We start from the raw sequence: 23123 nt of genomic DNA, 5'->3' as shown, positions 1-23123 counted from the left end.
TTTCGAGGGTACTTCGGTATGCAGACATCTTCAGGATCGCTCTCCATCTTTTTCCGTAAGCACTTTTCTCAATTATATGGTAATGTAGTGATTTAAATCATAAAATCACAACATTAACTAAACATGATCAGTTGAATAATGCCCGTAAGGTTATACCAACAATATCGGTTGGTTTTAAGCGCCCTGTCTTTCTCTCAAGAATTGTTCCTTCCCCATGCGCTTATGATAAATTCTTGGTATAATGTCATCATATTGGTCATTTAGTAGGCCAAACAGAATAAAATATATCGCAAGAAAATAGCTAAGCGCCACGTACAATCGACCTGTCTAAGCAATGACATACTACACCTGTAATATATAAAAAACGATGAACGTGATTTAAACTGTCAAAAAAGTCCGTAAGCCAGAATCCCGTCCAAACACCTAAAGACAAAATAATCATCAGATAAATGAAAACTTTGACCTTACATGGAACTCCTATGCAATAAAGTCAGTAATCATCTAGATAGAAAGAAAGTTCACTAGGAATGCAGCGAAACCTCTCGATATTAGAGGAATGCTAGTGCTCGCGGATTTGCTTTGAATTGAGGATGTGAAAACGAGGCAGATGGAAGATGATTATGAAGCTATTCAAGATAGGATATGCAGATATGTTTTCGAGATTTGATGCTAATACGTGAATTAATTTGGCAGATTTCATGATACTTCATCCGCTCTTTACTCAAAAAGTATATAACGTAGTTTAACACCGAGTGCACCATATCACCGAGTGCACCATATCACCGAGTGCACCATATCACCGAGTGCACCATATCACCGAGTGCACCATATCACCGAGTGCACCATATCACCGAGTGCACCATATCACCGAGTGCACCATATCACCGAGTGCACCACTTTTACCTCAATTTGCACTTTCCAACTTCAACACGCGATTTATCAATCATTTATTATGCAATCAAATAGAAAAGAAGCTCAAATACTCTTAGCTATTGAAGCTATTCAAAAAGATAAAAAACTAAGTATTTGAAAGGCTGTCAAGCTATATAATATAACGTATACAACACTTCTCCGCAGAATGAATGGTTTAGCCCCTTGTACAGAAACTCGAGCAAATAATTATAAAATAACCGATTTAGAAGAGGAGGTGCTTATTCAGTATATAATTGATATAGATGAGAGAGGGTTTACACTTAAATAAAGTGGTGTAGAAGATATGGCGAATTATATTCTTGAATCGCGGAGGGCGAAGAAGGTTGGAAAGCTCTGGGCTTATCGATTCATAAAGCATCATACGAAATTAAAGATGTGTTTTAATTGTGTTTATGACTTTCAAAGAGCTTTTTGCGAAGATCCCAAGCTTATTGAAGAGTGGTTTCGATTGGTATCGAATATGCGGGTGAAATATGGTATTGTCGATTCCGATTTCTACAACTTCGATGAAACCGGCTTCATGATGGGTATAATATGCCTTGGAATGGTTGTAACTAATGTTGAACGAAATGGCAGAAGCAAGGCAATACAATTAGGCAATCGAGAGTGGGCTACAGCAATTATATGTGGCAATGAAGAAGGTGAAATTATACCTCCATTTTTGGTAGTTCAAGGACAAGTTCATCTTTCCAATTGGTATACTGAAACCGATTTTCCTGCGGATTGGGCTATTAAACCTACTTCTAATGGATAGACGAATAATGAGACAGGCCTAGAATAGTTAAAGCATTTCGATAAACATACTATTCGTCAAAAGAAGGGCAAATATCGAATGCTAGTATTGGATAAGCATGAAAGTTACGAATCAATACCTTTTCAATCATATTGCAAATCAAATGATATTATATACCTCAAATTACCATCACATTCAAGTCATTTAACTCAATCACTTGATGTTGGATGTTTTGGTGTACTTAAACGTTCATATAGTTCTCAAATTGAGGAGTTTATCAAGGCATATATCAATTATATCATTAAAGTTGAATTCTTTATAGCTTTCAAAGCTATATATCAACAATCAATCAACTTTCAGAATATAAAAGCTGGCTTTCGAGGAACAGGTCTAATACCATTTGATTCTCAAACTATACTCTCAAAATTAGATATTCGAATTCATACGTCTACTCCTCTCTCTTTCAATTTAAATCTTTAGATCTCTCAAACTCTTCACAATCCAATTGAAGCTCTTTCTCAATTAACTTTAATGAAATCTCAAATGGTTTATTATCAATCAAGTTCTTCTATATCTATATTCGAAATTATATTAACTTTAATTAAAGGTATAAAAAGATTGATATATGAAAATACATTTTTAAATACAGAAAACTATATACTTCAAAAGGCAAATAAGGCATTAAGCAAATATCAATATATGAAAAAGATTTAATTATATCAAGAAGGAATACTTATTAGATAAGAAGCTATAGTATTAAAAGATTGGGTGGAAGAGGCCTCTATATTGGCTATATTACTACGTGTGTAGGCATTTTAAGATCTCCTCTTGGTATCCTCGGAGGGGACCAATATGCCTGCTTATGGTTCATCTAATCTAGCCTGTTTAGGTAACCGTATTACTAATCACGACACGTGATTAGTACCGGTAACTTCTATTCCTTTTAACATATAGATATATTATCTCAACAAGAAATTGATATTCAGATTCAATATAATGAACATCAAAATGAGGGAAATTCTAATAGGGAATCATCTACTAATCGATGTTGTAGTAAGTGTGGAAAGATTAGTCATAATTTAAAAACTTATCAAAATAGTATAATAGATCCTAGATTATTAGATTCTTAATAGTTTTAATTGATTGATTTAATGATTGTTGAATGATATGAGTTAGAAAGTGCAAATTGAGGTAAAAGTGGTGCACTCGGTGATATGGTGCACTCGGTGTTAAACCACGTTATACGTTATTAGATTATCTCGTCAAAATAGACTATAAAATATTCCCGATTGGCTGGCTCATCATGGGCACCATGATTTTCGACTCCAGGAAGCCTTCGAATGGTGATATTCTGATTATTGTCCTTTAATTGTACCTACATAGTTTTATTTACTTTTCAATTCTATGAACGATAATCCTAAAAGCATTACTTGGGGGAAAGAGCATGGAGTATATTATTTAAATAAATAGAATAGATAAAAAATTAACAGGTCGACAAATTGACAAGATGGAAGAAAACAAACGGAAAAAAGATGAATGTGGAAAACTACGGAGTAACCTAGCGATAACCTTAATAGTCAGCAAGAACGCGGGGATGGTCCCTTCTATCAACAACAGTAGTTCTGTAAGTAGAGGCGGGGAAGAATGCAAACTGGTGGATCTAGCTCAAGCTCTGATCTCATGATAAACCCTTCAGACGACAGACATCAAGGATCAAAAATGATTGCTAAACTTTTAAATTTCGTAACCAAGCATATTAACTAGACAGAACCTTTAACTGCCTAATCAAAACAGCATTTTGGAGCGCTTTCTTTGGTGAAGTGAACAAATACCTGCAATAAGTAACAAAACAATTCCCTATTTCCATTCTGGGCAATAATGATAGCAGTAACATGGGTATTCATAATCCTGTCATCATTTAGGCCGACAGCTCTCCTGAACAAATATCCAAATAATAAATCATAAAACAAGGTATTCCCAAATAAACCATAACCCAAACACCCTTCATTCGTATCTTTCGTCTCGTCTTATCTAGATGCCCTATCACTCGCGCTTTTGATCCTCTTCACCATCCGATTTCTTGGACTCCTTTGTGCCATTGGGTCCCTTTCGTGGTACGACAACTTGTAAGCAATAAGCTCGTGTCGCTCATGTTCATTGTACCAGGATTCTAGCGGTGTGATTCCACTGGCGTAGGCAGGAAGCCGAGAGTACAAAGATGGTTGTTGCAGCTCGACCGAGTCATCTTGGACCAGGGAAACGCTCTCCTCCCCGGACTCATCAACCGAGGTGGTCGGAGTATGGATATAAGTCGAAAATTGTGACGTCGACTCGAAAGAAGGTGGGGTGTAGTTCAGCTTCATGGATGCCTCCGCATCCACGTACGAAGTTGCGGCACAAGTGCTGGCAGATAGACGACGGTCAAAGAAAGATTGCCGTGCAGGTCCATCTGCGAGTTTGTGACACTGGTTGCCCTTTGCGGCCGCGGGGTCCGTGTTGCCAGAGATGTCTTCTGTCGGGAGTGCAGCAAGGTCCGCATCTATGTTGCCGGAGTATTGTTCTGCTGAAATGGTAATCCCTCGGAAGCTCCACTCGTTTGAATTGTTGGAAAATGCAACGATGCCTGCGAGATCATCTATGGAGGTTTGGAAAGAGCTCGACATTCTCATCGAGGTAACTAGGCAGCAACGTGAGTCTTCGACATTCATTGACAAATGAATGAAGCGGTGATGAAACCTACCTTTTCTCGGTGTTGAGGGAAGACGAAGTAAATTCCAAGTGATAATTTGGACGACAAGAAGAATCAGGTTAATAATAGCCCAAAAGCTGGTTATGAGTGAGTCGTAGAGGTTAATGGTGGTGAAGAAAATATATGTACAGTTGAGAGGGGTGGGAGATTGATCGGATAACGGAAAGCTAGGGACCTCCACAATCTACCTATCCCACCAAAACTCTCATTACCTACCTCACCTTTCCTCAATACAACGCATCGGTCAATCGCCGGTAGCTTCTATCATTTGCCAAAAATATCATTGATTGAGCGCATTTCAAACCATGAAAGGCTCGAGCCACGGTGAGTGGCATTAGACAGGGCGATTCCACGGGCATTGTCTATTTCTCTCAATTGATCCCCTTTGGCACGCCCTAACAAGTCCCTCTTCAGTCCATAAGAGCATTGTAGCGTGACCTAGAGCCAATCAAACCTCGTGTTTAACTCGGAATCCTTCGCGGTAGTCATTGATGCATGTGATTGGTCGTAGCTGCATGAACAGCTCATTGCCTCGAAACGGTCATCATTGAACCAAAAATTGTAAGGCATGAGCTACATCGTAACTTTAATAGAGAGCTGCCGGCCCTGGGAAAACAGAAAGGCCAGAAAAGCTCAGGAAAGGGCGGGGGACTTATATGATATCTATTGCTCCCCAAACTTGGTTGTAATTGCTCTCCAACAATGGGCAGGATGCATATAGTATTCATGCAAGGATTCAACGCGACTTCGCCTAGAAACAGCAACCCTTGCGATGGCCATGATGAATTTTGATTCGACCTCAGAATGATAAGAGGGCTCGTGTGACTGATTTTTGCGAAAAAGCTCCTGAAGGTGGGCGTAAGACATCCATCATTTAGGCAGAAGGAAGGATCCTCATGGCTAGCTGAACAAATGATATTGCAATCCGGACTTCCTTTAATGCATCTTTACTAGCCCTGCATATGACAGAAATTGCTTTTTTCGTGTAATCGCCCTTCTCGTGCCCTCCGTATAGCGTGTCAATTTAACCAATCATTTCCAGTTTGCGAATTCTTTCGTTTGACAAAACTTTGGAGACTCGAGGTTTGTATTGCAGTGAAAAGTTTGATGGCTTATTGTCGCCGATGTTGTGTCGGAGGCTCGGAGGTTATTAATAACGCACGATGCACGTGATTTCTCATACGGGGACACCTTTTGTCTGGCCAACATTTCATATTCTCTTTCCCCTTTCTTCCCGTCGCCAAGATGTTTCAGACTCCTACTCCTTATCCTTTTCTATTCTCATCTACTGCCAATGTCATAAAAACCTTCGTCGTCGCTAGTCGGGAATTTTGTACAGTTCGGGCGATTAAAAACCCTCCGTCGTTCCGAATAGTTGATTCGGAATCAAATAATAAGCATGGTAGCGCGTCCTAATGATCCTGGCTTCCGAAAAAGTCAACTTAATGGTTTTCATATATATGAGGGAGATAGGACATTGAGGTGTACGTATACCATGTTTAGGTCCCTCACTGTAGGCGCATATCACAACCCTCTTCTGTATGCCGTCGCTGCCTTTTGTTCACGCTCCCAATCAACAGCCGAGCAGGACACATGGTGTTGAGCTCTGCACCTTGGCTAGCGGCTTGGGAGAGTTTATATAAAATTCAACAGGAGCGACGGTGGACCGCTAGTGTCCTAGCGTACTTTCACACACGTGATGACCCTCGCGGACAAATCTGGGGCCTCCAACCAGAAGTCATGGATAGATCTGTTCTAGATTTATGCTAAATGGAAGATTTGAGGAATTTTCCAGAGCTATTTGACTTCAAATAAAGTTTATTGGCAGACCTTATTACTTGTGGAAAATTCGAACTTGCAAATAATACTAGGTGGGCGGCGACCTGCTGCCAAGCTGAAATCTGGGGTTGTGGAAAGGGAGATGAAACATTGGAGAACATTCATCATTATTGCGGACCAAGTTCCCATCTAGAGATTTTCATCTAGCACCACTTTATTGAACTTTTGGTATTCATGGGGTGTCTTTTCTGGTAAAATGCGGATGTCTTCTCAGCTCACACTTCTGCGATTATATTAATATTAATTTGCGGAGAAACAATGTACGTACTTATCCCCGCCCATGAGAAGATCAGTATGTATCATTCGGTTTTCTTTTCGGCATGAGGAAAGGAGGTTCTAGGAAGATTGCCATACTTGGCCTTCCAGTACTTTATAAACTCGAGTGTTCTCGATGCTCTCCCTGAATTCTGCAAGTTTGACTTTATTCATTACTTGCCTCCTCCTGATTTCTGCATGTTTAGCTTCATTCATCTTGTTGATTAACTCACACCATGCATAGAGACTTTTCCATCCCAGGGCTCTTAGCCCTCACTTTAGCAGGCGTTTGCACAGCTCAAACAGCATGCACTGCTTCAGTGTATTCCCAAATCGCTCCTTGTGTTGCATCCTCGACAGCAATTGTGCTGAACAATATATATGCACCATCAGGAAGCAGTATTGACTTGACTAAAGTCAAGGCCGGTACTAAAATCACTTTTGCCGGGAAAACAACTTTTGGATTCACCAACGATAGTAGCTTCGACCCAATAAAATTATCGGGCTCGGGAATTCACGTCACCGGTGCGCCAGGTGCAGTCATTGATGGCAATGGCCAAGCTTATTGGAATGGGTATGGCTCGAACGATGATGTGCCAAAGTATGTTTTCACAGCAATTCAAACATGATTAAGCTAATAATGAATCCAGGCCAAATCATTTTATCGCTGCCTCGAAATTGGTTGGCGGTTCCGTGATCGAGAATCTATATATTCAGAACTGGCCGGTCCATCTTTTCACTATTACCGGTGCTGTTGGGCTGACCGTCCAGAACCTGATTCTTAACAACACAGCAGGAGACGTGCCGAATGCTGCCAGTGGTACTTTGCCTGCAGCTCACAATTCGGATGGATTCGATCTGAGCTCGAGCATAGACACGATAATCAGGAATTCATCCGTTTACAATCAGGATGACTGCGTAGCTGTTACGAGCGGGAACAACATTACCATTGATGGATTGTATTGCTCAGGTGGCCATGGTCTTTCCATCGGATCTGTAGGTGGAAAGAGCAATAACAATGTGACAAACATTACTGTAAGTTCTATGTACCGGCTATCGAATTTCCTTCTCACTATTTTCCAGTTTAAAAATAGTCAAATCGTCAACTCCAGCAACGGAGCTCGCATCAAGTCCAACGAAGGAACCACCGGCTTCATCTCCAACATCACATACAGTAATATTAAGCTCACCAACATTGATACCTATGGCATCGATGTACAACAAGATTACTTAAACGGAGGCCCAACAGGAAACCCAACAAACGGTGTCCTTATCCAGAATATTTTGTTCCAAAATGTGACTGGAACAGCCGCAGCTAGCGCCAGAAACTACTACGTGCTCTGTGGATCCGGAAGTTGTAACAATATTACTTTCTCTGGAGTTAAGATTACTGGAGGAGCAGTAGCAAGTACTTGTAACTATCCATCAACCGGCTGTCCTAAGTAGGCTTGCATCATGAACTGAAGGGATTAAGGATCTCTCAGGTAGAAGAGAGGAAAGGAGTTAGGTATCGAACATGTTGCGTGTTGCCTTCTGCGTAATGGGTGTGCAGAAATCTATCCTTATAACCACAGAAATATTTCAAATATATCAAATATATCAAATATATCAAATATACTCACATATTTAGATGGCCACTCTAATGCTCAAACGAAACAGGGTTTCAACTCGGGTATCAATCGGCCCATCCTCTGCGACTAGGCCTGAACTCTGCTCCCATTTTCCGTCATATTTACTTTAGACCCTGTGTATTTCGGGTATCCCGAGGATTTGACATGACAGCGGCATTTATGAACCACTCAAACGCATCGGGGGATCTTCTAGTTCTAACTTCATGCTGTAAACGGCAAATGCTTCGACTTTAGGATATGGGATTTGTGATCAAAAAGTAATGTGGACGGCGGACGGCAAGTACGAACCGATCTCGACGGTTGACACAAACACGATAAGGTTCAGAAAATCTGAAATGATGGGGCATGTTGAGTCGAAGCAAGCGGTGAAGTTTCCTGAACGGTACGTACTTTAAATCCTACGGCCCTAAATGAGGGACCGTTCCATCCTGACAATGGAGCGGGCCCGGAAGGCAATAACTCCGCAAATATCGCATGGGGAAATATCCCCGCCAGAACTTATAGTCAGCATGAACGTTATTTGCCTTCCATGACATCCCAGATGCCGCATATTCGCATTGCAGCAAAAACTCTGTATAAGGATATGAAAAAGCTTCAAAAATAAGGATATTTAGAGGTATCCTTGTAATCAGATCTTATGATCTTGATTTTGTCTCCAATAAAACTATTCTGTTTATACAAATCATCCTTACAAGCAAGGGCGATGAAACAAAAATTAATCTGTGTAGCATAACACAAAGAAAAACTTCAGAATTCCGACAATTTTAGATCATATGATTTCAAAATAAAGTTATTCTATTGGTACATTAAGGATATACATGGGTTTTGGGATCTTATATTTTTAAAGATATTCTTATAAAGAGGTTTTAAGGATAATAGTCTTTTTTATATCTAAAAAAAATTTGGGATTCAAAAAACTATTCTTATGAATAGGATATCCTTATAAAGGGGATCCTTATAAAGAGTTTTTGCTGTATGAAGAAAACGCACGTTTCTGTGTCTCTCAACACGACTTGCAGCACGGCGATGACTACCCCTTTCCGTAAACGATCTGTGACTTGCATTGAAACTTTCATCGGTCAAGACGGGACTCGTGTCTCAGAATAAACGAACAAGAACAAAGACTTCCTTCCATTGAAGAAACCTCGGATCTATTACACCTTAATAGTAGTATGTCCGCACGGAAACGAAAGCTTTGAGATCCACAATACCCGTGCAGAGACAAAGCCCCGAGGTCAACAAATCCAAAATGCATGTAACGCGCCTCAAAGAAAGCCTTACAAGAAAAAGCTTATGGACTCGCAATTGCTCCGTTTGCTCGTTTTTGGGGGTTTGAAACCTGGAATGAAGGTTCTCGAAACAATTGCGGCCGCATACGTGTACTCGTGCCTAAGTGCTTTTGCTTGGTAAGTCACTGACTTTGAAGTCTCAAAATTAGCCCGTCTCCGAGCTTATTCATTCTATCAGTAATCTTTCCTTTGATAAGATTCTCCGACTCCAACACACATCATGCAATCGCGCATCTACATCTTCTTTCGGTTCGTCTCCGATGACATACTTCATGCTGCTCCCCCATGCTGCTCCTCCACTATGCTAAACTTTAGCAAAATAGATGATTCTCTTATATCGGGAAAATCCTAGAACGGCATGTCGATAGTATCGGCGCGATGTCCAAATTAGGAAGTTGGGCCTTTTCCGTAAGGCAATCAATGCGTTAGGTGCCTGCCTCGGCTCATGGCTATTGGTGAAGCCTTGATATTTCAACCACTTTGTCATCAAACACAACAACGCAGCAACTTGTAAAGGTTCGAGTAAAACGGACGTCGGATGATATATTCAAGTTTGGAAAAAGCACCTTGAAGTTTTGTGGATTTCATTGATACTGCATAGCCATCGCCTCGGAGAAAAGCAGGTAATCCATTGACACGAGACGAAAAGCATCGGTTACGAAACGACACAGCACGTACCTGGATGATCTTGGGCGTGCGGTGTAGTGTTCATTATAGTTTTGAATTGCACCGGATCGGTCCGTATCATAGTAAGCGTCACGTCACTTCGAGTATTCGACCTAGAATCGGAAATAGACACAAATTTGTTGAGAAGGGTATATCCGACGAAACGAAAGGATTCAAAGATATATAAGGGAGCGCCGCAGACCAACATCAAAATGGAAGGACAGAAGATCAAACGCTCAAAGAACATCATGGCTCAATCAACATATCAATCGGTGGTTTTGGCCAAACGTCCTACTGCTCAGATTGTCCCAGGAGAGACATTTGAGAAGAAGGAGAATCCAATGGTGACGGAGGCAGATCTTAAGGATGATCAAGTGTTGGTTGAAGTGTTATACCTTTCATTGGACCCAGCCATGAGAGGTTGGTTAAATGGTACGTACAGGCTGCTACTCTCTTCCTCTCCCATTAGCCATCAATGGATGATACTTAGGGGTATATTCTTGATGTACCCCGCCCCTTCACATGATCATCACTGACGTTCACAATGCTGGAATAGATGCAAGATCATATGTCCCACCTGTTCAGATTGGAGAGGTGATGCGTGGTATTTCAATTGGAAAGATTATCGCCAGCAAGTCATCGAATTTCAATGTCGGCGATTACGTATCCGGTGTTACAGGATGGACAGAAGTCGCCATCATGGATTCCAAGGATCTCACACCCATTGATCTTCCACCTAACGGCAAACTCACCGATGCACTTGGTGTTCTTGGAGTGACTGGTCTCACTGCTTACTTTGGAATCCTCGAGGTTGGAAAGGTCAAGGCCGGAGACTTCGTTGTGGTTTCTGGTGCCGCTGGTGCTACCGGAAGTGTCGTTTGTCAGATTGCCAAGCTTAAGGGAGCGACGGTTTTAGGTCTCGCAGGAAGTGATGATAAAGTTCAATGGTTGAAGGAATTAGGTTGTGATGATGCTTTGAACTACAAAGACGAGCAATTTGCTTCCAAGTTCAAGGCTGCTACGCCAAACTTTATTGATGTATTCTTTGACAATGTTGGAGGAGACATTTTGGAACTTGCTCTTAGTAGAGCTAAGCCATTCTCAACTTTTGTTATGTGTGGTGCCATCAGTCAATATAACTCTAAAGCTCCAGTAGGACCTAAGGTATGTTGCTCGCCCGATATCTCCTGTTGCACTTTCTGACTTAATCCAGAACTTCTCGATGATCATCACAATGCGTATTCGTCTCCAAGGTTTTATCGTCTTCGACTTTGCATCTAAATATGCGGAAGCTCGTAAGGACATGTCTCAATGGTTGGCGGAAGGCAAACTTCAAAGAAAGGAGACAATTCTTAAGGGTGGACTTGGTGTTGCTGAGCAAGGTTTATTAGATTTGTATCAAGGTATCAATACTGGTAAGTTTTTCTATTTTAATATTATTGGACAATTGTGCTGACAATCTTTAGGGAAATTATTGGTCGAGATTAAGGAAGATAGTTCAGTTGGATCCCGTTTGTAAGAGATAGATTAGAGATATTAATGGTGAAATATACACGAAGATAGTTATATTCCTTTCGTCCAAAGTCATTTGGATTGTTTCGTTACTGGACACTTGTTCAATTTTGTGTAAAATGTACTAGGTACATGATAGACCCTCAAATGACGAAGTCGCTTTCCTTTCATATCCTTCCTATGCAACAATGAATATCAAAGAGCATAAATAATTGTTAGCTACCTACTACCCAAGTAGAAATTCCACCTTAAACCCAAACCCTAAAACCACATCTCGTCCCCCTCCGCGCCAGAAAACAAATATCCACCAATTCCACTGTCCACCAAAGACCCAAGATCCAAGATCTGCCCCACCTACCATCCCTCCACTTCCTACATCCCACTCCGTCTACGGTCTATCCCATCTCAAAAAACCCTAACCCTACCTCATGAGTCATGAGTCATGACTAACTCTCGCTATAAAGTATTACTCCCCTGCACCCTGTCCCCTCCACCATCCATCCACCTACCCATAAAATCTCCCTCATCCACTCCACTCCATTCCCACTCTCTTTCCCGTTTCTCATTCTTATAACCAAATTCCTCTGTCTCCTCCACAACCAAACAACAACCCGGGTCGCTTAGCTCAGCTGGTTAGAGCGTGGTGCTAATATCCTCTCATGTTTCACGACAAAAGATGCTGGCACGCCAAGGTCGGCGGTTCGATCCCGCCAGTGATCAGTTTTTTTGATTCTTTTCGCTGTTCTTTTTTGCATAACACTTGGGGTTCTTTGGTGAAGGGGTGGATGGATGATTGGTATATATATTATTAGGTGAGGATTTGGTATGTGGGGGACTTGGATCTTTTTCTTTTCGGGGCAGGACCTGAAGCATAGGTATGTAGAAACTAGATATTCTGCGGTGCTTTTTGTTCTTGCGTACTCGTAGGATAGAGTGAGTGCAGAGTACCGGTAGTTATTGGTTGGGATTGTGATGGGAGTGGGGTGGAAAGATGTGTGAGGTCACGTGATTGAATTGATATGTGAACTTTTCACCGTACTTGCTAGACTTATGAGTTTTTATTATTGTATTCTTCATATATTCATTTATCGTTATAGCTACTAGGTAGTTAGTGATTTATCATTTGCGTGTTTGTACTTAAGCTATTACTTCGGGAGGCTGAAGACTGAGATCTAGATCTGTTGACCTCCTGGGATCTTGGCAGCATATGCATATATATTGCATGATGCATATAAGGAGCAAACAAAACTCAACTTTTAATTCATTCTTTCCTTTTTGGTATACTGTTTGTTTGCTTTCAATATTTTGATTTCAAAGCACTTTAATTCCGAAGGCTGAAGACCTAACCTTATTCCTTCATTTTTTGAATATATACTCGCAGCTTAACTGCTTAGCTAGAGAATCAATCAATTCAATCTGATGCTCTTTCTGGTCTCAAGAAACCCAATAAAACGCAATTCATATACATGAAAATCATATCAGTTTCATCTTATGGAATCCTCAAACGCTTTTACTTTTCTATATAGATTCCAAAAACTATATACAAATCCACTCATTATTCTTATACAATCACCACTCTCATCATATTCAATATAACCATACATTATCATTTCCCCCCGCTCAACCATAACTCTTATAAGTTTGTTTGAAGAACGGAGAATCCAGTTGTAGAGAATCAAAATCAGTTATACAATGCGCTGCTCTTAGTAGTAGATAGTAAAGTCTATTTACTCATAGCAAAGAGTTCATTGAGGTATTATATTGGGATATATGGTTTGACGAAGCGGTTCGTAGGAGTGAAATGAGGGATTTCGTCTTCGTAAGTACATAAGTGTAAGATGTGAATGGTGATTTAGAATAAAATCATAGAAGAGAGTTATTTCCTTGATCATCTATTATACAAGAATAGCACGTGTGGCAGGCACTATTTAAGTTTTTGATATTGAAAATATCTATTAATTCAATTCAAGAAAATAAAAGACTCTTTCTTTACATGTATTTCAATTTTCTAATTGGGTTTCATCAATTTTGCTGATTTTATACTGAATGGTATATTGTATCAATACGGTATAAAAATGCACTACGCTCTACATACCAACGGCACAATAGTTTATAAAGAGTTTGTAGTGTATATTATTTTTTATACTTTCTCTCTTTCTTCTTCTCCTGAACTCCAAATTCCTCACCTTCTGTATATTTTCTCATTTCTTTTGACCTGTTTACTCATTTTAATCAAAGCTCTTGTAACGATACTGTGCTGGAGGCAGCGGCTGCCTAAGGTTTCGTCTGGTTTGTAGTTATGGGTTAAGGCTTTATCACTGGTATTCACTTGGAAGTGAATTCGTTACTAGATCAAGTAGAATGTAGGTAATCTAATTGATAACTAAGTTGAGCACGAAGCTCCTAAACTATGAAACTACTCTGACTATATAATGATCGATAAAGGGAGCCCCCAGGAGCTTTCTGGCTCCTCAGGGCTCCTTATCACGTGATTCCTTTTCATCCCATGACACTAATCCTAATGGTGAATCGTGACAGCTCTCTCCCTCCTCTCCCTCTCAATCCAATAAAAATAGATAAATAGTAAATAACTATATATCACTCTTCATCTTTTATATTATTCAAGCCCTTTAATCTCTTTTATATTTCTTTATAATAATAAATAAAATATAATAATATATTGTTACGAGGTTTGCCGTCTAGATCACGTGGAAGTGCTCTAGGCTCTCGAGGTGGTTTATAACTAGGCGTCAAGCAGGGACTTAAAGTAATGACAATAATGCAATTCGTAACTAATAGTAGAGTATACTAAATGATTGATCTTGAGCACGAAGCTCTATACAAAAGAAATCCATCTTGGTTATATAGACCTTCGTATTGTACATCCCATCGCCTCCCATCATGTCCCACTGCCTGTAGTTGAGTGATTCTAGGTGGGACAATATTGGGTCATGTGACAATGAGCTTAGTCACCTGAGTAGCTGTTAGGATTGGTCGTAACATTAAACCCCTCTCAAACTTCCCTCTCAAACTTCCCTCTCAAAACGCCCCTCAAAAAAATAATCCCCAAAACTCCCCTCCTCTCTCCCGACCCCTTCACCAACAGAAAAACCCAAAAAACCCCCACCTTCAAAAAATGATACACACACAAAAAGCCGACATGTGCAGGATTTGAACCTACGAGGCCGAAACCATAAGATAACCGAATTAATTCATTCAAGTCTTACCCATTAACCACTCTGGCAACATGCCATTTTTTCTCTTAGCGATGTTTGTTGTACCTTATTGCCCAATTTAAGCCTATTATCCCACTAAATTTTGTCTGTTTAAATAGTGGGGCTACTTCGCCGAGGTTCAACCGATGAAGCTGGTGCGTATTGTGCTCTGCTTCTGTTCTGTACTCACACTGCTTGCTTGCTTGCTTGTTAGGTGATAATATAATTCTCTCTCAAATATCCTGTCCCATTATAAATTATGAATTATTCTCTCTACCTCTTCTTCCTATCACTTCATCCACTTCTTCCATCAATGATTCCAAAATTCAAACTCAAACCCAAAAGATCAAACAATCCATGGTATCTAACGCCTAATACTCCAAATTCCCACCTCATAAAAATTTATTCTTCCCATGTCCCATTCTTAATATCATGACTTATCTACTCATTCCTCCTCTCTTTCATCTTCCCTTCCCTTCCTTCCAAGTCATTACAACCATTATTACTTCTATGCATTACACTCAACTTCATACTGAACACCCTTACTCCACCTCTGTTCCCTTTTCATCGCCCATCCTTTAATTGCAATCACAAGTATAATCCAAGCCATTAAGAATGTGATAAGACCCATGGAAACGGTAAAAACAAACATGGCATCAAGATCGTTCAATTCAATTGCTTTGACTGTATCTTTGCTCTAAAACTTTGTTAGCCTTGATTGCATCAGACAATATAAGATTGAACATACACTAGCCATAAAAATCAAACCTCCAGCCATTAAACAGAAAGCTGTAATGATTTCAGTCGGTGGCCTACCAGGAAGAGTCGAAGTGGGTGGTGCAAGATAAAATACGACATAAGTAGCCGCACGTGCAAATGCCGCGCCCACAAGTAAAGTTCCCCATTGTTTATGGATCATGGTCGATATCATTGAATGTTGATGATGTGAACTCATCATCATTCCCAATAGCATGACAACCAAAGCAGGTATTGGGTTCATTGAGAATCTATAAGATTTTGGTTCCTGGGCTTCTGGGTGATAAGAAGACATCGAATATGATGATTGCTGGGCCGCCGTATTTAAAAAGTTGCGGATCTTGTTTGATTCAATGAACATACCACACTGCGCATGTTAGAAGTGGTTGTGAAATTATAGCGTGCAGACTCACCAATCCACCACCAATAAACATAATGGTAATTGAAATATGCTCAAGATCTTGTGCACTCCATGCACTTCCCCAAGCAGCTAAATGTTCCAAGAAAACATTTGTAGATCCATATAAGAAAATGAGGAAACTCTCCACAAATTCAGCTGTTGGAGTGAATCGTCGTTCGTTATCAGGCTTAATATTCCAAGACCAACCAATCTCAGCGAAACAACCTGCCCATCTACCGAGGGTTAAAATTCCATACCAGAAGAAAACTCCTCCTTTGATAAAATGGGCAAGACCGCTATAAATCTCCGATCCTTTCTGCAATAATATTTAGTAATTGGACATATCTTCATAGAACTGGCAAAACTCACGAATAAGCCACCGTATGTGACAAATCCAGATGTAAGAATAGCAAAACCCAAGAGAAGGATTACTCGATTCACAACGTCGTATACAAATCCAATTATGCATAAAAGACGTGCGGAAAGTAATCCCGGAAGTCGTTTTGATAGGTATTGGTCCACCCGGGTACCTTCTATCAAACCCACTTTTTCCGGCTCGTCCTTTTCTGATTCATGTAAAGTATTTTCGTCATCTCCAGACAAAGATATTGATTGACTCCGTAAAGATTCAGTAATTGGTTCCGTGCCTTGCCCACTATCATCCGAAAATCTCGTAACAGGTTTAGGTCTTTCATGCATACGGGTATGCTCTGCCATTGCTTCTCTCGAAACCGGAATATACCCGGGGTTCTCCTCCTGTTTCTCGCCCTTGCGCCCCGCGTAGGCACTAATCACCCCAATTACCCCTTGCGCAGCTATTAAGGATATCAGGAACCACCCCAATTTATGATGTATATTATTTGGATATAAGTCCGGAGTGGAGGCAGTGTAGATTACACTGCAGAAGAGACCACCGCCATTGGAGGCTAGGAATACGAATTGGGTAGGGAGACTTAATCGAGATCGGGCAATTGAGAACATCACACCTGAAACATATTAGATTTTTGAAGGCATTCATTGTTTTGGAGCTACTCACATAATGGGAGAACGAATACCCATCCTATGGTCATGAGTATAATATGAGCTACCATGAGACCTCCAAGTTCAGGATGTTGAAAATAGCTAGATTCAGCTATATTGGTGTTGTTCACAACAGTTGAATCCGTAGCTGTAGCTATAGTGGTGGATACCGAACTCATCTGCATGCCCATATTCATTTCTGGTTCGTCATCGCCGTGTGCGGTTATTAGAGGTAAAAGCCCAAGCAGTATAAGACTGCTGTATAATGTGAGGTTTCGCATATATGAAGGCATCTGTATTGATTTCGTGCAGTGCTAGTATTCAAAATGCGACAGACAGTAAGAAATGAGTCGTGCATCAACAGATACACGGCTGAAATAATCTAGGGTATCAGGTATATGGAATAGTAAAGAGGCAAAGGGGAATAACAAGTGCGGGCGTTCAGTAGATATGTATACTGATGAAAACAAAATTGTGGAACAAAAGAAAGAAATATTCTAGAAGAATACTCTTATGCCAAAAAGGAAAATGTGTGTAAAGAGATCGGAAGGAGGTGGAAGCATAATGGGAACATGACGACAAATAAATAAGATTCCCATGATGAAATGAATTAACAATTAAAGGAAAGAAAGTGCCAGCGGTCATAAGTCCGTGAATGCCGATGCCGATGTCGAATGAAACAATGAAACAATGAATTTACTGACCGATTTCGCGCCATATTGACTGATATTGATAAAAATGTGCATAGAGTCCGTAGAATCGAGATGAAGGCCAGCTAGTACAAGGTTTCGAGTGACAAGGGATTGGATGTTGCGGCACTGACTTGCGGCATTGATTTGCGAAGGTGGAGGCTGTTTTTGGTTGTTTATTCTTACAGTTGTTGCATCCAAAAGAATATTTTACTTAGAGGATAATAAGAGTTAGATTGATTTTTAATTTTCGATGCAGATGGGTAAATTCGATTTTGATAGATGACTAAGCCAACACTTTGAAGCCAAGTACCGCAAGCGGCGGCATTTAGAATCGGATGAATCGGTGATATCATATTGTCCCAAGTGATTTTCAATAACCTTCTACTTCTTTTTCTTATTTTTCATTTTAATTTCTATGTTTTAATTTCCAAACGTCGATGAATAAGAGTATGAGTAATTAAAATACCTAGTACTCTTCAGAAGTCATCGGTTCATTACACAAATTCTCACATCACATCGTTTTATCCATGACCCTTCTTCGTTCGGGCTCGATACTTTGTACTCCGTACGTAGCTAAGCAAATGCGTCAAAAAGCTATAGGGCTTGGCGTGCATGGGCATGACGTGGGGTGATGGACTGAGTAGGTATCCACAGCTACAGCAGAACATCAACAAGTCAAAATGAACAACATCCGTGCAACAAAACAACCGCGCGACAAAATGTTATACTTTTATATCTTCATAATTTCATATCCTCACGATTAGACAATTAAGTTTCTATAAATCTTCTCCATTTCCTCAATATCAACGTAAACCTTTGTAAGATTCACTCCAACTCTCATTCTTGTGTTCCCTCAACCATACATCCCAACCAAACGTCTGACAACACAATCGACACATCAAGCCAACTATACTCTGGTCCTTGAATAATCAATCAATAATTAATAATCCATATCCTCTCAGCTACTTTCCTCGATTAAAACAGCAAGTCGATAAAACTGCACCAAGGAGAGAAAAGAATATTCCTCACGTCTAACAACATCTTTCACCAATGATATCCATTCCCAACCCGTCCTCAGCCCCACTAGTAAACTCCTCTCTCCTCTCACTTAACTTAAATGTCCGTTCCATCCATGCCGCATTGGCTACTGTGCTTACTTATTATCCATGCAAAATCATCGAAAGATCATCCAACCACCACGTTTTCTTTCGTGCCTTGCCTCCACATTTATTACTTCAGCAGTCGAGCCATTTCAACGACCATCCCAACTCCGATTTTCCCGAGAAGAGTCATTCATGATTCATCAATACCTTCACCATTTCTCATTCAGTAAGGTAGGAATGAAAGTGTGAAAATTCTTCTGCATTTCGGTGGGACATTCTAATCACCATTTCGACTTCTTGCATGCGGCACGTGGAACAAATTATCAACCTTACTAACGGATACATCGGAATTCTGGTGGACATCGATAAATCAACAAGGCGTTCCCTCTTGATTTACACATGCCATGTTTCTCCCCGGCAAGAGTCATATTCATCATCTGATTATCAAAATACTTTGGTGCTTACAGACCAAGCTTCTCCAAAAAACACAAACTCGGTCACAATGTAGGTCTTATTTCCTTCGCCGTTCTTCCAAATAGCTTCCTACGGACATTCAAAATTAGAAATACAACTACTTCTACGCCTCCTCACACCAACTAGATAACATGGCGAGCCATCGTCTACTCCGTAAGTATTGACATATTCAAATCATTTAATGTTGACGCCATCCACCAACCTATCCGACGCCTAGGTCCCACCAAAAAACATCTTTACAGACTGAGACTGCAGTTCGCTTCTCACATCCTTCCACACATCCTTCCTTAGACGAGGGGTCTTAGCTCCCACTCTCACTCTCACCTCACCTTAAAACTAGGAGGCATATATCGGATATCGGACACAACTCCTGCACCCCATCATCACAAACCATTGGCCACGGCATTTAGGAATTTTATTTCTTTCCATAATATATCTTATCTCCGAGCTTCAGCGTCGTATCCTCCCGTTTTTTATAATATACTAGGTAATCCAATCCCATCTTCGATCGATATTTTAATCACCTGTTCAATAACCAACTCACTTCAGAAGTTCATCTACGATCTATTAGTTCATGATTATAAAGGATCTTTACTATTGTCGATATGCCTAGGAATTTTAACATACTAAATCATGTAATCAGTTACATATCACATCTGCACCAATAAGGCTAAGCTGACATCCATCACCGATCACAGACTCACAGTACCTAGCTATAGAAACTAATCCCCTCCCCATGTTTCTTTCTCAGCCCCAGAATCATTATTAAAACAGAAACTCCCCACCCATACTCATACTCATACACATCACCTGCAAGTTGCAACATTCTCATAGCTCAGGAACATCCGGTACTACCATACCATAACATACAATCCCCTACCACGCCATCAAAACCCGTTCTTATGCATCGGCATCCCCATTATCCCGGAATTACTTTATAACGCCAAGTATATATGTAATCTCATATAAATTTATCAATGAATATTACCGGATACCTAATCTATCCCATCGGGAAAATATTTTATAAAGACTTAAGATTAAAAACTATATTACTACTACTGTCACGAACCACGACTAATATTATACAATAAAACCAAGTATCGGGGTTTGGGCCGCTGTTTCCCGCGGTTCCCTTATCGATAAGGAATCCTAGGACAAGTGTATAAACGGTTAGGCAACCACATAGTTATGAGGACAAGTGTCCTAGGATAATAATTGTCCCAGGACAATTATCCTAGGAGCTATATTATCCTAGGTTGCGAATCGTGCCAGGATTAGTGTCCTGAGGCAAGTAGGGATCACGTGATGGAGCCTCTAGGAGCGTAGGCTCCTTAGGGCTCCAGAAAAGGATTCATTATATAGTCAGAATAGTTTTATAGTAAAGAAGCTTTTTGCTCAACTTAGTTACTAATTAGTTTATCTACATTCTACTTGATCTAGTAACGAATTCACTTCCATGTTACGAGGTTTGCCGTCTAGATCACGTGGAAGTGCTCTAGGCTCTCGAGGTGGTTTATAACTAGGCGTCAAGCAGGGACTTAAGTAATGACAATAATGATATGCAATTCGTAACTAATAGTAGGATATACTAAATGATTGATCTTGAGCACGAAGCTCTATACAAAGGAAATCCATCTTGATTATATAGACCTTCATGCCTATGGCTAGTCAGGACCGCTGCGCGGTCCTGGACAGCCAGCGTTCCTCAGCGGTCCATAACGTGACTTTAATCACGTTACCTTGGTTTAGTCATATGACGCGGCATAGAAGATAGCCGTTGTAACATTCCAAGTGAATACCAATGATAAAGCCTTAACCCATAACTACCAACCAGACGAAACCTTAGGCAGCCGCTGCCTCCAGTGTCACACTCAAGAATACTGGGTAAAGTATCTTGTATTAGAAAATACTAAGCTAAGGAGAAAAGAAGAAGGAAAACAAGAGTAGAGAGTTTTCCTATGATTAAATACAAACGGGGCATGCCACGTGACCCGGAGGTGTGAGGCGTCACATCCAGTACAGTATCGTTACAACTACTTATTACGTTAAAAATATTTAAAATGTATATAAAAATCTTGTAGATAATTCTTAATCTTAGATTTGATTATTGTATTTTGATTATTGTATAATATTACAATGTTTTAAGAATTAAAGATTTTTTAAAACATATTTAAATAATATGTTAAAGTGAATGGTTCCTGCGTAGCACGTGCACAGGACACTAGTCCTATTAGGACTAGATTGAGAAGCTCTCTGTAAGAGAGCTTCGCACTTCCGTAGAACTTAGAAGAGTGATTAACCTACTAGACCAATATTACCTCAGTTCTGCCCTATCAGCTTCCCACTATTCCCTGTGTAAGGTCATGTAACGATACTATACTGGAGGCAGCGGCTGCCTAAGGTTTCGTCTGGTTGGTAGTTGTGGGTTAAGGCTTTATCACTGGTCTTCACTTGGAAGTGAAGTCGTTACTAGATCAAGTAGAATGTAGGTAATCTAATTGATAACTAAGTTGAGCACAAAGCTCCTTAACTACGAGACTAAATGAATGTTTATATACCCTATATCATCTTTTGAGGACCTTTGGGACCCTAAGGTCCAAAAGGTCCTCAAGGTCCTCGAGGTCACGTGAATTAATGAATCGTGACAGGTCATTCCTTTTAACATAATATTTATTTTAAAAAGATAATTAAGTATTAATTAATTATTTGTTTTAAAAATATTATAATTTTCTGTAATCTAAAATTAAAATTAAACTTTTTTTGATATTCAATAAAAATAACTAAAGTTAACAATATATTGTTACGAGGTTTGCCGTCTAGATCACGTGGAAGTGCTCTAGGCTCTCGAAGTAGGTTTATAACTAGGCGTCAAGCAGGGACTTGAAGTAATGACAATAATGATATGCAATTCGTAACTAATAGTAGAGTATACTAAATGATTGATCTTGAGCACGAAGCTCTATACAAAAGAAATCCATCTTGATTATATAGTCCTTCGTGCCTATGGTTAACTAGGAATCGTCGTTCCTGGTTGTTCCTAGGAACGTTCGTTCCTCACCGTTCCATCACATGTTTTATGGTCATGTGACATACTAATCGTTTTGGACGTAACATATATATAATTATATTATAAATAAATTTTGAAAATTTTTATTTATTAATTAAAAAATTTTCTTATTAAAAGATTATAGTTTTATACTGTACTCATCTCATTCAATCCTATCCTATCCAAACTCCTCAAATACTAAGAGATTAAAGTATATAATTCATTTAATTATTTAATTACTTCTCTATTCTCATCCTTTCACCCTGTTACGAGGTTTGCCGTCTAGATCACGTGGAAGTGCTCTAGGCTCTCGAGGTGGTTTATAACTAGGCGTCAAGCAGGGACTTAAGTAATGACAATAATGATATGCAATTCGTAACTAATAGTAGGATATACTAAATGATTGATCTTGAGCACAAAGCTCTATACAAAGGGAATCCATCTTGATTATATAGATATTCATACTCCCTTGGATCCTCAAGCTCCAAAAGCTCCAAGTCACGTGTTTTCTGATAGTGCGTGCACATACGATCTTAAAGTGACCCAGATCACATATTAATTCGATGAAATCTGATCGCTTTTGCACAAGGCCCAAGCTCTCCTAATTAGTCAGTTGTTACTATCGTAACACACCCCTCCACCCCTTCATCTACACACACTACTTCCACCTACACAATACCTAACCTCCTCACAACCATCGGTCAATCCCGATCTCTTAAATCAAATCTCTATTCATCTTCCTTTCCCACTTTCCCCTTCTACTTCTCAACATCTCACCCTCCTTCTTCCCTCCTCAAGCTCCCCACTTCT

General features: G+C 40.0%; 6 protein-coding genes and 2 non-coding genes across 8 annotated transcripts; 5 read left to right on the top strand and 3 right to left on the bottom strand.

The window, feature by feature from the left end:
* Positions 1–1216: 1216 nt before the first annotated feature.
* On the top strand, positions 1217–1687 carry SS1G_11061 (hypothetical protein; the record flags this gene model as incomplete). Its single annotated transcript, XM_001587770.1, has 1 exon — positions 1217–1687. The coding sequence occupies one exon, from the start codon at positions 1217–1219 to the stop codon at positions 1685–1687; it is 471 nt and encodes a 156-aa protein (XP_001587820.1).
* Positions 1688–3693: 2006 nt separating this feature from the next.
* On the bottom strand, positions 3694–4329 carry SS1G_11059 (predicted protein; the record flags this gene model as incomplete). Its single annotated transcript, XM_001587769.1, has 1 exon — positions 3694–4329. One exon carries the CDS (start codon positions 4327–4329, stop codon positions 3694–3696), a length of 636 nt encoding a protein of 211 aa, XP_001587819.1.
* A 1331-nt stretch (positions 4330–5660) lies between these two features.
* Positions 5661–6185, top strand: SS1G_11058 (predicted protein; the record flags this gene model as incomplete). The annotated part of the gene is made up of 2 exons (XM_001587768.1): positions 5661–5817; positions 6037–6185. The coding sequence occupies 2 exons, from the start codon at positions 5661–5663 to the stop codon at positions 6183–6185; spliced, it is 306 nt and encodes a 101-aa protein (XP_001587818.1).
* A 560-nt stretch (positions 6186–6745) lies between these two features.
* Positions 6746–7955, top strand: SS1G_11057 (hypothetical protein; the record flags this gene model as incomplete). The annotated part of the gene is made up of 3 exons (XM_001587767.1): positions 6746–7110; positions 7160–7544; positions 7593–7955. The coding sequence occupies 3 exons, from the start codon at positions 6746–6748 to the stop codon at positions 7953–7955; spliced, it is 1113 nt and encodes a 370-aa protein (XP_001587817.1).
* A 2352-nt stretch (positions 7956–10307) lies between these two features.
* Positions 10308–11614, top strand: SS1G_11056 (hypothetical protein; the record flags this gene model as incomplete). Its single annotated transcript, XM_001587766.1, has 4 exons — positions 10308–10527; positions 10652–11259; positions 11309–11510; positions 11562–11614. 4 exons carry the CDS (start codon positions 10308–10310, stop codon positions 11612–11614), a joined length of 1083 nt encoding a protein of 360 aa, XP_001587816.1.
* A 607-nt stretch (positions 11615–12221) lies between these two features.
* SS1G_14613 lies at positions 12222–12327 on the top strand. Its single transcript has one exon. It is a non-coding gene; the product is annotated as a tRNA-Ile (tRNA).
* Positions 12328–14763: 2436 nt separating this feature from the next.
* SS1G_14603 lies at positions 14764–14859 on the bottom strand. The gene has a single exon. It is a non-coding gene; the product is annotated as a tRNA-Ser (tRNA).
* A 471-nt stretch (positions 14860–15330) lies between these two features.
* Positions 15331–17291, bottom strand: SS1G_11055 (hypothetical protein; the record flags this gene model as incomplete). Its single annotated transcript, XM_001587765.1, has 5 exons — positions 15331–15519; positions 15571–15945; positions 15992–16294; positions 16348–16964; positions 17015–17291. The coding sequence occupies 5 exons, from the start codon at positions 17289–17291 to the stop codon at positions 15331–15333; spliced, it is 1761 nt and encodes a 586-aa protein (XP_001587815.1).
* Positions 17292–23123: the final 5832 nt, after the last annotated feature.

Source organism: Sclerotinia sclerotiorum, genomic scaffold, assembly GCF_000146945.2.
Source record: "Sclerotinia sclerotiorum 1980 UF-70 scaffold_17 genomic scaffold, whole genome shotgun sequence".
Lineage (NCBI taxonomy): Eukaryota > Fungi > Ascomycota > Leotiomycetes > Helotiales > Sclerotiniaceae > Sclerotinia > Sclerotinia sclerotiorum.
This window is presented reverse-complemented; position numbering and strand designations above follow the sequence as displayed.